Source organism: Barbus barbus, assembly GCF_936440315.1.
Source record: "Barbus barbus genome assembly, chromosome: 13".
Taxonomy (NCBI): domain Eukaryota; kingdom Metazoa; phylum Chordata; class Actinopteri; order Cypriniformes; family Cyprinidae; genus Barbus; species Barbus barbus.
In genome coordinates, this window is record NC_136741.1 from 9,046,341 (window position 1) to 9,063,802 (window position 17,462).

At 37.4% G+C, this 17,462-nt stretch overlaps 1 protein-coding gene across 2 annotated transcripts in view; it reads right to left on the reverse strand.

Moving 5' to 3' along the window:
• The window catches only part of LOC306878681 (arf-GAP with GTPase, ANK repeat and PH domain-containing protein 1), a 206,450-nt gene that overhangs the window by 25,975 nt on the left and 163,013 nt on the right, over window positions 1-17,462 (reverse strand). For both annotated transcript variants that reach the window (XM_079431163.1, XM_079431162.1), the window contains exons 13-14: window positions 11,240-11,401; window positions 385-539 (exon numbers count right to left, since the gene is read on the reverse strand). In XM_079431163.1, coding sequence (XP_079287289.1) covers window positions 385-539; window positions 11,240-11,401 — 317 coding nt within the window. The remainder of the gene's footprint in view (window positions 1-384; window positions 540-11,239; window positions 11,402-17,462) is intronic.

A 17,462-nucleotide genomic window follows, 5' to 3' on the forward strand; every position in this document is an offset into this window, starting at 1 on the left:
AAAACATCCAAGTGCACACACACACAAAGCAGTGAACACACACACACACCGTGAACACACACCCAGAGCAGTGGGCAGCCATTTATGCTGCGGCGCCTGGGGAGCAGTTGGGGGTTCGGTGCCTTGCTCAAGGGCACCTCAGTCATGGTATTGAAGGTGGAAGAGAGCGCTGTACTTTCACTCCCCCCACCTACAACTCCTGCCGGAACTGAGAATCAAACTCGCAACCTTTGGGTTACGAGTCCGGCTCTCTAACCATTGGGCCACGACGTCCCCACGTATTCAGGTTACTGTATGTATGAATTGCATTTTTTGTGTATTTTTGCATATATTAATGGATAAGCATCAAGTAACTGATCCATTTACTATATGTACATTTTCTACCTTCTGTTTGCTGCTTTCACAGGACTGTAGACTCGCCAGAATCTGGCTCTCAATGGCCTGAACCCATGCGTCCCGCTCCTCATAGGATGTTGCCTCAAAATTCCAAGTCTGTCCCGTCAGAGAAACGATGATGAACTCAAAGTTGTCCTCTTGTTCTAGATCAAATGGGAGAAAAGAGTCAAGGTGATTAATAATCAACAGCTACAACAACAGAGAAACTGTGTTTTCCCATTAAGTAATTCATGTGATCTTTGAATATTTTGGTCTTTTTTGTGTTTGTTTTGAAGCAACTCGTGAACATTTTATGTGTTTACAATTTTCTCAATGCATCTTAATAAAATTACTTGTATGATTAACTCAAACACTTTGGTTGTACTGTTCTAGAATAAAATTCAAAAGGAAGTATTCTCGCCCCTGTAGAGCACCTGTTAGCTGTGGGACACACTCCGCAACCCCTGACCTGGGGGGCTTGCCCCACGACCCTTGTCAGGATATGCCACTAATTACAAACCAGACCAGACCAGAGTCCCGATCTTTCCAACCGTGCGGCTGGTCCTGTCCACAACGCACCCTAGGCAAACTGACATATGGATCTGCTATCCACGGCCCTGGTTAGGTTAATGGGCCAATCAGGAGACAATTAGGAAAATGTGTGTGTGTGAGAGTGTGAGAGAGTGAGAGCGAGAGCCCCCTTTTCAAGAGTGTATCTCTAGAGTTTGAGTATGGAGACATGGAAGGAGGTTATTTAACGGCACTGAGGGTCAACATTTGGAAAGTGTTAGGAACAAAAGGCCATTGACTGGTTGATCAGAGGGGACAGCAATGGAAGGGGCACACAGATGGCTCGAACAGAGAACCTGCATTGATGAGATGTGGTGGTGTGTCACAATCAAAGGGATCCCACCCGAAACATGATCTGAGGCAGAAAGAGATCACACACTTTACACATTCTGTTTATAATTTACTCTGGAGGGGCAATTACATAATGAAGAAGTAATCAGGGAAGTAATACCCCTCCACACACACACAAAAGAGGCATCCCTAAGGCCAAAATGCCACACGAAGTGGAAAACCCCACGCTCCCAATGGCATCTGCAAGGCCAATGAGAAACAAGAACAGGAAACAACCTGGAAACTCTGCCATTCTAGTATACACTCTCCAATATAATCTCTCACAGACAGCTGGTATCCCTGGAACATAAACCTACACTACCGGTCAAAAGTATGGAACAAACAAGATTTCCTGATGCTTTGGAAAGATTTTTTATGCTCAACAAGGGTGATCAAAAATACAGTAAAATTGTGAAATATTATTATAATTTAAAATAACTTTTCTATTTGAATATATCTTAAAATGTAATTTATTTCTGTTTGCAAAGGTGAATTTTCAGCAGCCCTTACTCCAGTTCAGTGTCACATGATCCTTTTGAAATCACAATCTCACTACAGGTTATAATATGATTAATATTATATAGTGTAGTGAATATGCTGATTTTATGCTCAAGTAACATTTCTTATTATTATCAATTATATGATGACAACAGAAGTAATGTAAGCAAGCAAATACGGGAGCCAAGAGGGCCCACAAAGACGATTTTGCTCACACTTTGTATATCCACAGTCTGAGCTTTCTCTCACGCAGACACAGAACATGCATGTTCTATACATACATACCAAAAGGTTGTTGGCCGTAGTCTTTGCAGTGTGTTCAAAAGCAACTTTTCAGCCCAGACACAGGCAATGTGATGCAACACACCAGTCAGCTTTTGTCGCCACTAGTTCTTTGATGTCAGTTTGGTGTGTCTGGGCCTTAAGTGGGAAGTTCTTGCTAGAATAAGCTGTAATGTGGACCAGATTTTATGCTGATAGTCTGGCTCTGAATCAATCATTCAGCTAAAAGCATCTTAAAAACAAATGTATTATTTGTTCTTCTTCACATTAACAAGTCTTTAACCCCCATTTGTCTGTGAGACTTCTCTTCCAGCTATACAATGTTCTAAGACAGCACTTTGAATCATCTCCCTGTGAGGCCATTTCACAAGTTTAATCAGCGGGAAATCTGTGCAGCCACACCATTTCCTCTCCTTCAGTCAATCACAGGCCTAATTGGACTCCTATCATACAAGTCATATTAAAGGTCCCGCAGGGCCACGGGCCGCCCTCACCGCTGTAAAAGAACCTTGTGTTCAAATCCCCAAATTCCTCCCTTTACGGAAAGACATGCTTGGCAGCCGGAGTGCTTAAACCTTTCTGGCCTCAGAAAAGGGAACTGTAGGAAAGAGATCTTTCCCGTTCTGGTTCAAAGAAACAAGCAGACATTAGAAAATGTGCTCATTTACAGCAAAAGTCAAACTCAAAACATCAACAAAAAGTGGCTGGGGAGTCTGGGCCTATTATTTATTCATGTAAAGGTTTTTTTATTAATATTTGCAAGGTTTGGGGGCTGGTGGGATCACTGGAGCATCCCAGCCTAGATTGGACCCACCCTTCAAAGGCACCGGGCCCTCTGGGGTCAGCAGCAATGTTCTCACCCTAATTAAATCGCAGTGCTGTTGGGGAGAGGGCGGTATTTGACAATTATGAAAAGCAACAATGCAGAAAGACGATATTTGGAGGCAAATATGAAGATTGGCTCCGCCTCCACTCCTTAGCACACAATTAATAAGAAAACAATTGTGTAATACAAAAGCTGCGATGACAGGGCATCAGGCTGACACCCCTCCCCTATTTCGCCCTTAAACTTTAAAACGGGGCAGCTATCAGTATTCCACAAGCCACAAATAGGGCAATCATTATGTTTCGCACAATTTAGACTAAAGTATCCAATCACTTTCATGCTTTTCAATTCTTGCACTGTAATATTGCAGCGGCAAGGAAATTTGTGAACTCTGACACAGGCAACCTTTACCGACAAAAGGCACACAATCAACTCGGAAAGCAAGAATGCAGCGTGAACAGAAATGAGGAAGGGGGTGTTACCTCCACACGGCCCAGACGGCAGTGCTCGGGGGTACAGTGGAAGAGCTGAATGGTTGGAAACACAAATTAACCGAGCGAAATGTCAAAGCACACAGTATTGCTTTGTGACACAGGTCATTAATTCCCACATTATCCCCTCCCCTTTCAAGCATCTTGCATTAATAACCTGGCAAATATTACAGGAGTTATTCACATCCAGGAAAAAATGTGAACAAATAAATAAAGCAGAGGAGGGGTGGAGTCATGGGAAAGGGGGTGTGGAAAGGGGAGGGGCCAACACGCAAGTCACCTCCCACAATGAGTCCAGTATCACCAACTGACATCATCCAATTTACCATCACTGCACTAAATCATCAAAACTCAAACATGACACTTTTACACATACAAACACGATTATGGAAGCAAAGCATCATTTTACAATCGTTACATGCTCTAAAAAAACAAAAGTGCCGTGCAGGGAGTGTTGCCGGGGTGAACGATCAGGGAGGACAGAAGCATAAAGCATAATCATGGGGTCTCACCACAAGTGTGAGGGGTTTGTCTGAAAATAAAAGAGGGGTACGCTGACTTCCCCCTCAGTCTGTTTTCTGGAGCTAGTTACCTTCAGCATTGGAGGCACTGCTGTAAATGTTGCGCAGACTACCCACGCGATTTAGTTTCCATGCCCTACGTTTGGCTGCATCCGATGACAGGCAGAGGAATAGGTGGAGAGAAAGAAAAAAAGACAAAAAAACAAAACATGACAGGAGTGGAGAAAGTAGAAGAGCCACAAAGAGAAATATTTGGGAAATGAACAGGAAGTATCACAGAAGTGAAATATAAATGACTGAGAAAGGCAGGGTGAAAACAAAGGATGAACTGCAGTCAGCAGTTAAAAGTGATAATGTTCAAACAAATGAGAATTATACAGAAATGTTTAATTGGCTAATGAAGTCACTGGGTTTGAAGCAGGGGTTGAAAACACATTGCATTAGTTTAAAAGGCATAATAATGCATCGTTTGAGTGGAAATCTGCAAGACAAAACATGTTATGTCCATGTTATCAAGCAGAGTGGCTAAATGAAAAATAAAGATGAATTAATATATGTGTGCATTTCATAAAAAAAGAAGAAAAAAAAAAAAAAAAAAAAAAAAAAAAAAAAAAAGAGTAGAGTAAAGATCAACACAAGTCAACTATGGCACTTTTGGCCCTGTAGACACTAGTATAATTTCTAAGATTCTAATTTTATCTTAATGTACAATTCCCACCACCAAGCAATTCCAACACACCAAATTATGCACTGCCTTTGCAGCATTCTGTGATGGAAATGACAATGGTGTAAGTGACACATTGTAACATTTTCATAACTTGACAAATTTAGTCTGACTGGAAATGTTCACAAAACTACTGTTCACGTTATATTTACTCTCTTAGTAACAACACTTAAAAACTTGAGATGACATGTTTATACATAAACTTGAATAACCTTTATGCATTTTGCACATTTTATAATTGATGTGTTTATTTCACCATGTGTTTTTTTTATTCCACACTGTTTAAATGTAATATTTTTAATAGATTTTCATAGTTTAAGACTGAAAGTCTAGATCTGGTACATGGGTAAAACAAACAAACAAAAACTATTAAAAGTACTTAAGAGAGAAAAATGTGAAGGCGTGGTGAAAATTCCTAAGAAAGTTTAATGTGACCAACATATATACTAACAGAAAGATGCCCCATTTAAAAAAAGAAAAAAGAAATCTGTTCCCTAAAACAAATCATTCTAAAATTACTGTGATATGCAAAATCCAGTTTAAATAATTTCTTTATCAGTTCACTGTGTTCATAGGTCTAGTCTAGTCTCTTTAAATAACTGCTAATTTCCCAGCTGTGCTGACAACTGACCTGAAGTCACTTTGGCTCAATGTAGTCTCACTCTTTTCCCCTTAGGCCAAAGGGGACATTTGTTACACAACAGTAATCCTGGAAAAACAATCCCATCCAGTATTTTCCATGTGCACAGCATTAGAGAGGGAAAAAAAAAAACCCCTACAATAACGTGGCCCAGAATCAAGCTATTTTCCACACAATAGACTCTGTAAAATCTGTATGCGATAGATTTACTCTGTCTTATTGTCTGCGTGCCACACTTGATCCCCCACACAGACCATTCTTCGCCTTTTAATAACATCAATTCCTTGAATGTCGGCTCTTAACTTCTCTCTCTCTCATTTGTAGGTCTTTAACAACATTTCAAAATGGCTTTTGTTGATTTTTTGTTGAGAGCAAATTTTATTTTAAGATATAAATGGTCCTTTTTCCATACCATTAGGAAGCCATAAGACCATCTTCACTTTGTTCCTGTCAGTAACAGCGCAGAGCTGTTCACCTGCAGAATGCTTTAATTAAACGTTGCATCCACGTGCCAGACCGATTCCAGCTGAGGACACCTGTGAGGCCCCGACATCTTCTGGAATGTCTTTCTCTTTCTGGCTGCTTCTTAAAACGTATCGCCTTCCTGAGGTATCCATGTCTTTGTGCGATCATCAAGGCATTCATGAGTCTCCCGCTGTCCCTGTGCAGTGCAAAGCCCACGCCGTCTGCCTGATCCGGTTTCAAAGGCTCTCACATTCTCCTGCTCTCATCAAACATAGTAATTACTTAACAAGGGCCACTTAGGGCCCTACAGCTAATTGATAAACTGTGATCGTCCGTGCAGTAAGTTTGCCATTTGAGTGGTGGGCTTTCAGCGGCCCTCTGTGGGGGGGATGCGAGGAGTGTAAAAATGCACGGCATGCTGGGATTGATTGATCTTCAGGGGGATAAAAGAAGAATGTGTGTGAGAAGACTTTGTCTCGGTGAAAGGAGAAGGTGAGCTGAAATTAGAGAAAGACCCCTGAACTGCCATAATGTTAGCTGAGAATCATCAGCATTTTGAGATTGTGTGCGTTCAGGGACACATTTCTAAAACGATGCTCCTAAAACAGTAACAACCAGCATTTAAGATGAAAGAACTTAAAGACAACTGTACAATGTCTTTATGACAGCCAAATGAATCCACTGCTAAAGTAACATTATTAAAGTGACTATATCAAGAGAGTCTTACAAATGCAGTGTGTCAATTATACTGATGTATAATATTTTGATGTGGCTGATTTGAGATCTAAACTGGTAACTAAAACGCTGAAGGATCAAAATATCATTGTGTCTATGAGTGTATTTTAAGCATACTTTGGATAAAAGCTTCAGTTAAATAACAAAAGTAAAATACCAAAACCAGTTTATTGTTTATAGGTGAACCTTACGGAAACATCTGTCATATTTCACCTCAAAATCAAAATAATTAATAATATATTGCATAAAGAAAATGAAGCAAATTAAGCTTTTAAACCCATGTGAAATCATTTTGATGAGAATTTAAAAAAACAGTACTACCAAAATGGACTACTATGGACTTTTTGCATTTTGTGTAAGGAACAGACCAAAATTTAAGTCATAATTCCATGATCATCCGTAATCCATGATTTAATGATTGAATCACTTCATCAGTGTGAACTTGTTTTGAGCTGGATCAACCTTAATGGTCCTAAAATAAGTTGCATTGTCTTTCAGCAAAAATATTATTTATTTCTTTGAATTTTGGAATGAAATATGAGCCAATGTTTTTACCAGGGTTTGCCACACATACACACTGTTTAAGCAGTAAGCATGTATGAGAGAACATGTACGTGTGTGAGTTCTATAAAACACTACAAGCGCAGTACCTGACCGTGACAGTATGTGTGTGTTATATAAAACACTATGAGCGCGGTACCTGACCGTGACCGTATGTGTGTGTTATATAAAACACTACAAGCGCAGTACCTGACCGTGACTGTATGTGTGTGTTATATAAAACACTACAAGCGCAGTACCTGACCGTGACTGTATGTGTGTGTTATATAAAACACTATGAGCGCAGTACCTGGCTGGTAGAGCTCATGAATAACAGAGAGGCTGACAGCCTTATCCCTCAGCAGGCCCGCGGCGTGACAGCACTCCCCAGCCCCACGCACAAGTGCTTAATGGCTAAATTGGGAGACTGTTACTAATCGCTTATTGAATAATGAAAGTGACACAGCTGATAAAAGATTTCAATACTGTAGATTATTTATAATATTTCACTTAAGTGCCTGCCTGACGAATGGGGGCTGGGGAAGAGGCCCGGGCAGCATCTGACAACGTTCAACCTTTTCAGAAAACGTGAATCAGGGCAAGACAAAGTGGCTCTCCAGGGTTAGGAAAAAGGAAAGGGTGGAGGGAGGAGAGGGAAAGAGTGAAAGAAAGATAGTGATGGAGAGAAATAAAGAGGGGGTGAGTGAGGTACATTAATGTAACCCAATTTCTCATAGAAGACCCCTACAGGTCAGAAATGACAAGAAAAATCTCTTTTTCATAATTGTCAAAAAAATATGAATGCTGCTTCTTTACATTTGCATATATGAAATGTTTTAAACGGGTCTCCCACAGTAAAGGAAGAAATAGAATAAATTTTCATATAAAATCCAGAATATCAATCATAATAATCACAGCGTCATCAACAGATTATGTGTGTATGTGTGTGTGGGTTTCTTTGTTTTTTTCTGTAATTTTTACAGTTTTAAAGAGTTTTTTCAGATTACACTGGATGATAAAACGTAAGGTTTAGAGATTTAACATCCAAGACTAAACATCTTGGCACAATGTTTATGTATCTGCCTTCTACAATCTAAGGATTATCAGGGTTTCTTATTTCCCATGATTCCACTCTTCCATGACCACATGGTGGCACCATAGAGAGAATTAAGTGGAACAGATGGTCTCTCAAAACTCTCAAATGTTAACATCATGGTAGAGATGGTGCATCAGATCAGTGGTTCTCAATTGGTTTAGCTGCAATTCCCAGATTTTAAACTGAACATCAAATGGCAATCCAACACAGAGAGTAAAAAAAAAAAAAAAAAAAAAAATCAAACATTGCGTTATGAAAATTGACTAGCAAAATTATTGTGCATTTTAACATATACTACCATTCAAAAAAAAAAAAAAAAAAATTTTTTATAATGGAAGTCACTTATGCTCACCAAGGCTATGCTTATTTGAGAAAAAATACAGTAAAACCAGTTATGAAATATGATTATAATTTAAAATTGCAGGTTTCTATGTCAAGAAATTTTGAAATGTAATTAATTCCTATAATGGTAAAGCTGAATAATAATAATAATATAATAATATAATGCAGCAGCCAGTCCTCCAGACTCAAGTGTCACATGATCCTGTTGCTAAATGTTTTTGTGGAAATTGGATACACATTTTTTTTAGGATTCGTCGATGAATGGAATGCTTTTTTTTTTTTTTTTTTATAGAAATCTTTAGTAACATTATAAATGTCTTTACTATCACATTTGATGAATTCATGCATTCTTGCTGAATAAAAGCATTCATTTCTTGAAAAAATTCTTTCTCACCCCAAAAGGTAATGTTTGCTATATATAATAATTAGTTTAATGCTAAAATATAATTTATATTATAAAAATCAGTACACAAAACATTGCAGTGTGGTTATAGTGCAAGTTATCCCTGTGTTTAATTTAGTCTTGGCTTTGCTTTATTTTTATCTTGCATAGTTTGAAACTGTCATGGAACCTGTCTATATTTGTTTCTGTCTTATTTGACGTGCTTCTACCAAGTGACCAGAATTTCAACCAAAATACTGCCTGACACCTATATATTTTACTATCTTATCTATGCATTGTAAGAGAAAATATTTATCTGTGTGTATTCAATCAAAGCCACTGCTTTTACATGATTAATTTTGTCAATCTTACATGAGTTACAGAGATTTCCTTGGTATTGTTTTTCTGTTCTGTCCGGTAACAGATCTGTGACTCATTTTTTGGGTCACAACCCCCTAGTTGAGAACCACTGAATGCATAAATATATGGTATTTAATACTGTTTGAAATATGCTGATTAAATTTCATTCGGATACACTGACGTGCATACATACATGCATACATACTCTTCCCTCACTGACAATATATTGGCCCCCTTTGGGAGAGGATCAATAAGGGTGATTGGGAACATTTTAAACAAGCACTGATCCTCGTCTCTCAAGAGGCCACGGCCACCCACACAAGCCCAGTCTAATTTATCACACACTCTCTGAGCTGACACACACTCATCCATCATTCCTCTCTCACACACATACACAGACGACCTTACAACACTTCAGAACTGTATTCTCACCCTGTCAGGTTATGAACTACTTACTGTAAACTGAAGAGCCATTTACACCAAGTGTTACTGCTTGGTATAAATGCATACACAAAATTGTAAAAATTTAGCAAGGCATATCCATAAAATCCGAAATATTACTTATTCAATAATTGTATAAATAATTGTTTATGTCCATTTATTTATCCAAAGTTTTCAAATAATAAATACAAGTTTGTCACTGGACACTTTTGATAAATATTGAAATATTTTCTATTTTAATTAGTGCTGGGCAACGATTAATCGCATCCAAAATAAAAGTTTTTGTTTAAATAATATATGTGTGTATACTGTGTATATTTATTATGTATATATAAAGACACACACATAAAGTATATATATATTTTGAAAATATTTCCATGTATTTACACATGTATATTTATATTCATATAATTGATATTATGTATTAAATATATTTAATATATAAACAAACATATATACATTTCCCATTAAATATATACATGCATGTGTGTGTATTTATATATACCTAATGAATATACACAGTACACACACACACATATATTATGTAAAAAAAACTTTTATTTTGGATGCGATTAATCGTTGACCAGCACTAATTTTAATAAAAGTAAAAAAAACAAAAACAAACAAACAAAAAAACTTACTGACCCCAAACTTTTGAATGGTATTGTGTTACTGAGACGAATAATAAAATAAATACAAATATCTATCTATTGTGTCAGAATAGTGGCTGCAGTGATGAGTGGAGTCTGTGTGTGTGTGAGTGACAGACGGCGTTTAACCGGCTTGTCTGTGTGAGTGTGTAATAATCACTCAGCATATTTCTCTTGCTCCACGCAGGCCTGTCAGCTGCCTGATCCATACTGACGGCAGGAAACAGATTACACATCTGCTGCTCAGAAACATCTGTTCCACTGCACCGTCACAGCAGACACAACTTCACTGCATGACGGTGTGTACTCGCTTGCACTTATGTGTGTGTGACAGCAGCAGTGTATGCAGCTTACAGTGTTTGTATACATGCTGGTATATGGGAAGGCTTCTTTGATTATAATGAAATGTATAAATGAATGTATATATACTGTACAGTCACTTTTCTTGTCTGGATAACTTTAGCAGATTTAATAATACCTCTATTGATAAACGTCAAGAACGCTGTTCTATTGCATTTTTTATTCACTGAATTTTTATCTTTAAGTAAATATATTTAAATTTAAGGTATTATTTATTTTAATTATATTTTTATAATGATTAACTTTCAAATACATAATTTAGATAGTCAAATGGAGTGTGTAATAGCAAATTACATACATTTTTGCTCATTAAAGTTTTCAGGCATTAGTACTGACTATTGAAATGTTGGCATCATACGAATACTAATTTGATTAGTAACCTATAAATGCAGCATCATAGAACTGTCTATTCGTTTCCAGGTTTAAAATGTACAATTTTCCTGAGTGGACTTTTGTCCAATAGTTTTTCACACTGGTTTAAGAACCAATCCATTACAGTGGTTCTTAGGAACATGGCTAATTTTACAGACCAAGAGATGATCAGCAGAGATCTGACCAGATCTGAGAGGGAGAGAAGGCTACAGATGGAGTGGGACAGAGACCAGAAGTACCTTCTGCAGCTCCAGAGAAGCCGTCCACCTTGAAGTTGCTGGTACTCTTCTTCCTCCTGTGTTTTTTGCGGTTGGCGTGGGGCGATGGAGGTGGGTCCATCTTCGGACTGGTGGTACTGGATATGCTTGGACTGGAGCACACAGAATCTCCCAGACCAGTGTCTGGACACAAAGAGAGAGAGATTGATGTAAACATTCAGCTCTATTTTACCACACGCATATAGAATATTCTGTGGTGTCTGCTCTGGTTTAAATGATCGAGCACTTGTGTTTGTGTGAGGCCAATTCTGATTGGCGTTTGGCTGGATTCTCCGTTTCAGGCTATCAGAAGGCTGCTTCACTTTTCATAAGCAGCACTGACAGCTGTGACTAGCGGCAGAATAAAATAACATTCAGTTCACATCAATATCAGGCGGAGTGAAAGCGCTGATGTGGGGAGGGGCTGGGGGATGTTCAGGCTGGCACTGAGCATGCTTCCAGCGCCGTGCATCAGCAGACAGCCCCAAGGACAGCCGTAGCTTATTTTACAATCGTTTAGTTTCAGCTCAAGTGGAAAACGTGACAACTTATCTCTGCTGACAAGATGCCATCCCAAAGTGAACAATTAACCACCTCATTCTAACAGCCCCTTTGTCCTAGCTCTCCCTCTCACACACACACCTCAATGTCAAATACACTTTTTTCGTCTCCCTCATATTCTCCATCCTTGTCTTCTGAAGCTCAATGCTTTCTCAAAAAGTCATTAATTCGTCTGCTATAATTCTGGCAGACATTCAGTCACAGCCAGTTTGCTTTTAGGTTTTGTTTTAAAGAATATCCAGTTATTTCAGAGGAGAGGAGCAGCAATACAACACATACATTATCATGGGATAATCCACTTCAAGGCAAAGACTAAATGTCCATCATCTTTTATGGAGAACTATACAAAGTGTTTTTAGGATCAATGACATGAACCTCTTTTTTTTGGTAACAACCTATTATTTACTGTATGTAAAGATAAATTAAAAATTATGAGTGTTTTATATTTCTGAATTAAAATTCACATTAATATTCTTTTCAGGGGGAAAAAACGTCAGGGTGATACAACCTCCCTGACACAATAATAATAAAAAAACAAATTTATATTATATTGCACCTTAAATATATTTAAAACATTTTTTTTAAATAATGATTAAATTGCATACACTCACATGATGTATTCATGAATTAACGAACAGATATATATATATATACACTCACCTAAAGGATTATTAGGAACACCATACTAATACTGTGTTTGACCTCCTTTCGCCTTCAGAACTGCCTTAATTCTACGTGGCATTGATTCAACAAGGTGCTGAAAGCATTCTTTAGAAATGTTGGCCCATATTGATAGGATAGCATCTTGCAGTTGATGGAGATTTGTGGATGCACATCCAGAGCACGAAGCTCCCGTTCCACCACATCCCAAAGATGCTCTATTGGGTTGAGATCTGGTGACTGTGGGGGCCATTTTAGTACAGTGAACTCATTGTCATGTTCAAGAAACCAATTTGAAATGATTTGAGCTTTGTGACACGGTGCATTATTCTGCTGGAAGTAGCCATCAGAGGATGGGTACATGGTGGTCATAAAGGGATGGACATGGTCAGAAACAATGCTCAGGTAGGCCATGGCATTTAAACGATGCCCAATTGGCACTAAGGGGCCTAAAGTGTGCCAAGAAAACATCCCCCACACCATTACACCACCACCACCAGCCTGCACAGTGGTAACAAGGCATGATGGATCCATGTTCTCATTCTGTTTATGCCAAATTCTGACTCTACCATCTGAATGTCTCAACAGAAATTGAGACTCATCAGACCAGGCAACATTTTTCCAGTCTTCAACCGTCCAATTTTGGTGAGCTCGTGCAAATTGTAGCCTCTTTTTCCTATTTGTAGTGGAGATGAGTGGTACCCGGTGGGGTCTTCTGCTGTTGTAGCCCATCCGCCTCAAGGTTGTGCGTGTTGTGGCTTCACAAATGCTTTGCTGCATACCTCGGTTGTAACGAGTGGTTATTTCAGTCAAAGTTGCTCTTCTATCAGCTTGAATCAGTCGGCCCATTCTCCTCTGACCTCTAGCATCAACAAGGCATTTTCACCCACAGGACTGCCGCATACTGGATGTTTTTCCCTTTTCACACCATTCTTTGTAAACCCTAGAAATGGTTGTGCGTGAAAATCCCAGTAACTGAGCAGATTGTGAAATACTCAGACCGGCCCGTCTGGCACCAACAACCATGCCACGCTCAAAATTGCTTAAATCACCTTTCTTTCCCATTCTGACATTCAGTTTGGAGTTCAGGAGATTGTCTTGACCAGGACCACACCCCTAAATGCATTGAAGCAACTGCCATGTGATTGGTTGATTAGATAATTGCATTAATGAGAAATTGAACAGGTGTTCCTAATAATCCTTTAGGTGAGTGTATAAATATGCAATACATTTTTACTTGGTTACACCACGTGCCATTTTTCATTTAATATACACTACAGTTCAAAAGTTTGCATTCAGAAAGATTTTATTTAATTAATACTTTTATTCAGCATGGATGTATTAAATACATCAAAAGTGACAGTAAAGACATTTATAATGTTAGAAAAGATTTCTATTTCAAATAAAGGCTGTTCTTTTAAACATTCTATTCATTAAAAAAAATCCTTGAGCACCAAATAATGATTTAATATGCATATGATTTCTAAAGGATCATCGGAATATTAGAAGACTGGCTGCTGAAAATCATTACATTTTAAAATATATTAAAATAGGCAAACATAATTTGTCTTGGTGAGTATGAGGCTTCTTTCAAAAACATAAAAAAAACAAAACTAAAAAAACACCCTTACCAACCCCTTTTGAACTGTAGTGTTAACCCACTGAAAATAATATGCAAGTTTTTCAAAACTATGAAAGCAACATGAATACAAAGAGTACATAGGAACTTGCTGTGCATTTTTTTCCGTTTTTGCAAGGCCATTACTAGCTTGAAAATCCCTATGTAAAACAAACAAACAAACAAACAAAACAAAAAAACAAGCGCATTAATCAACAAGTTGGGTGACATCGAACCAAAAGTATGTACCCCAGAGCACCTAAACACAGCAGCAGCAATCAAAGAGACACTCATTACTTCTGCTGCTGTTTGTCTCTCATTATTAAGCAAAAGAGAGGGAGGATAGCCACAGAGGGAGGGACAGAGGGGATATTTTTATGTGCAACTGTCTGCTTGGAGCTAAGGATGCTCCAGGTAAAGAGACAGGGATGTCACTGCCTTTCCCATGCCCTCAAGACAACATGGAGTGGAACGAAAAGACACAGAGAGCCCGATCACTGGAGGGGATCTTATCTCCTTTAAATGGACTTGGCTTTGTTTCCTCTGGAATAAAAGAGCTCATTACTGAGGCTGTGTTTCTCAAACGGCAGCCATGTCCAGTCAGGACGAGTCTGCTCTGATGTGATCCAATTCATTCAGACGGCACACAGCCAAGTGTCAACCACTGTAGCTCTTTTCAAATTTGATCCTCTTACAATTACACTTTAAAGGCATCTGTAGTTTTAAATGATCTCAGTTCAAACCAGCTCAGTTTATTTTGTATAAAAAGCACAAGGTTGTCAGTATGTGTTTAACCACAAGAACTGCATTGTGGGAAATTAATAAGAAAGATTACTTTTAGATCACAAAATTTTGGATTGTAAGTTTAACAAAATTAATAAACATTTTCCATCATATCCATTTCTTTATATATATATAACAAATATATATCTGAAAATATATAAATCGAAAAATCTTATTGTCTTTAATGTACTTGCGAAAATAGCAAAAGCAGTCAAATGTTAAATGTTTAATTTTAATGGCGATAAGAAGTATTCAAAATGTATAATTGTAATTTAACTTACAATCAGCGGAGTAGTGGAGAAATATACTCTATTTAATTATCAAATATCCAGTGTACTGGAGTTTCAGTAGTAAAACACCCACAGATGTAGCAGAAAACATCTGGGTCATGTTTGCATTTTCTTCTGTCACTGGTCATAATTCATTATTTTATGCATAATTGGGCATAAAATAATGTCATTAGAAATAATTCATTTGTGGCAGTTTCTGGTGATTAAATGACAATACAAAACTTCTTCACCTGCATAATACACATATTTTGTGAGAAACTCTGATTCTATTAATTTTTCAATACAGAATCCCAAAATTAGTAAGAAAAAAGTATTGGATTTCATTCAGCTATTATAAAAAAAATAATGTAACTTCCTGGCTAGAGACTAAACAAAGCAAATGGCTAAACAAAAGGTTAGAGATTAGTCAACAGTCTCTTCCTCACAGCGCAAAGCGAGGAACGTCAGTTAATTACTTTGCTACCACTTATCTCTCTTCACTTCTCTCAGAAAAAAAGACAGGATCTCATTCCCGTCAGCTCCTGGGGGCAAGAGGTGACAAGCAATCAGCGTCCAGCACTACCGTCATCCAGCCATCAGATCTGATCCAGTCAGGCCGTGGACAGACACATCATTAGGCCAGCAGAAAGGTTATTTTTAAGAGATTCCTGGGGGGAAGCATACAAGTACTCACAAAACCTCATAACACAGCCCTCCGGAGCGCCGCAGTGTCTGAACAACCACCCTGAATATCACTGAAGCAGAGGCCACTGAAGGATTCTCCCACCAACTCCACTGCTGTTTTAATGCTGAAGTCACTGATACACACAGTGATAAACACAGAGAATTCTTCATATTCTTGCTGTTTTAAAGAGAGGGTATCTATCATCAAACACTAACGTTTTTATCTTTATTTTTTTGGTGTTTTTATATATATATATATATATATATATATATATATATATATATATATATATATATATATATATATATATATATAATACTCAGTGTTGGGTAAGTTACGTTCAAAAAGTAATTAATTACTATTACTAATTACATCATCAATATTGTATTTAAATTCTTAATTACTCTGTCTGAAAAGTAACTTATTTCCTCAATAACTTATTCAAATCGCTAATAATTCAAATCTTAAAATCCCTATAAAGCTTAATAGAAATTAAACTCTTTATTCTTTCAATTCGAGTCAAACAAATAACAAAAAAGCTTAAAAGTTAAACAATACATTTCAGTTTGGCAAGATGTTCAGGAAAACTAGTAACTAGTAAACCCAACTAGTAAAATCCGTACAGGTTTATGTAAAAATAACATGTTAACTAATGTAGGTAAGAATAAATTACAGAAATGATTTTCTCTGCTGAATAAAGCCATGTCAGATTGCCCTGTGCTTCTGAGGTAAATTCCTCATAGCAGGTCTTCTTTAAAAAATTATAAAAATTAGATTAATCTTGATTTTTTTATCTATTTTTATTTTTTTGTATCTAGGTGAGGGCGTTTGCGTGCAGGTGACTGCATATAATGAGTTTAGATCTGGGAAAGACTGTACCTCGCTTTAGTTTCATATGGATTACATAATCAGAGAATATTCGTTTTCGATTTTAATTTGTTCATTTAAAAGTAGACACTTCAAGCTTTCATATACAGGAGAGACTGTACCTCGCTTTGGTTTCATACTGATTACATAATCAGAGAATATTCGTTTTCGATTTGAATTCGTTCATTTAAAAGTAGACACTTCAATCTTCATATAGCCTACGGGAAAGAGTGTACCTCGCTTTAGTTTCATACGGATTACATAATCAGAGAATGAGTATTTAAGGTTTCTCTGTGAATCAAGAAAATCTGAAAGTGAACGCACCGGCGCGCAGAGGGTTAAAGCCGCTGCATTCAACAGCACTATTCTACTTACCAACACTTGCTGAATCCAGATAATTTTTTTCTTCCTCTGAACCAGTTGCTACCAATGCTAAACTAAGGCTGAGGTTACTTTTTAATTTTAGGGTTAGTGGTTAGTGTATGTGACCCTGGACCACAAAACAAACAAAAAATATTTATACATCTGATTTATACATCACCTGAAAGCTGAATAAATAAGATTTCCATTGATGTATGGTTTGTTAGGATATGACAATATTTGGCAGAGATACAACTATTTGAATATCTGGAATCTGAGGGTGCAAAACAAATCTAAATATTGTGAAAATTGCCTTTAAAGTTGTCCAAATGAAGTCCTTAGCAATGCATATTACTAATCAAAAATTAATTTTTGATATATTTACGGTAGGAAATTTACAAA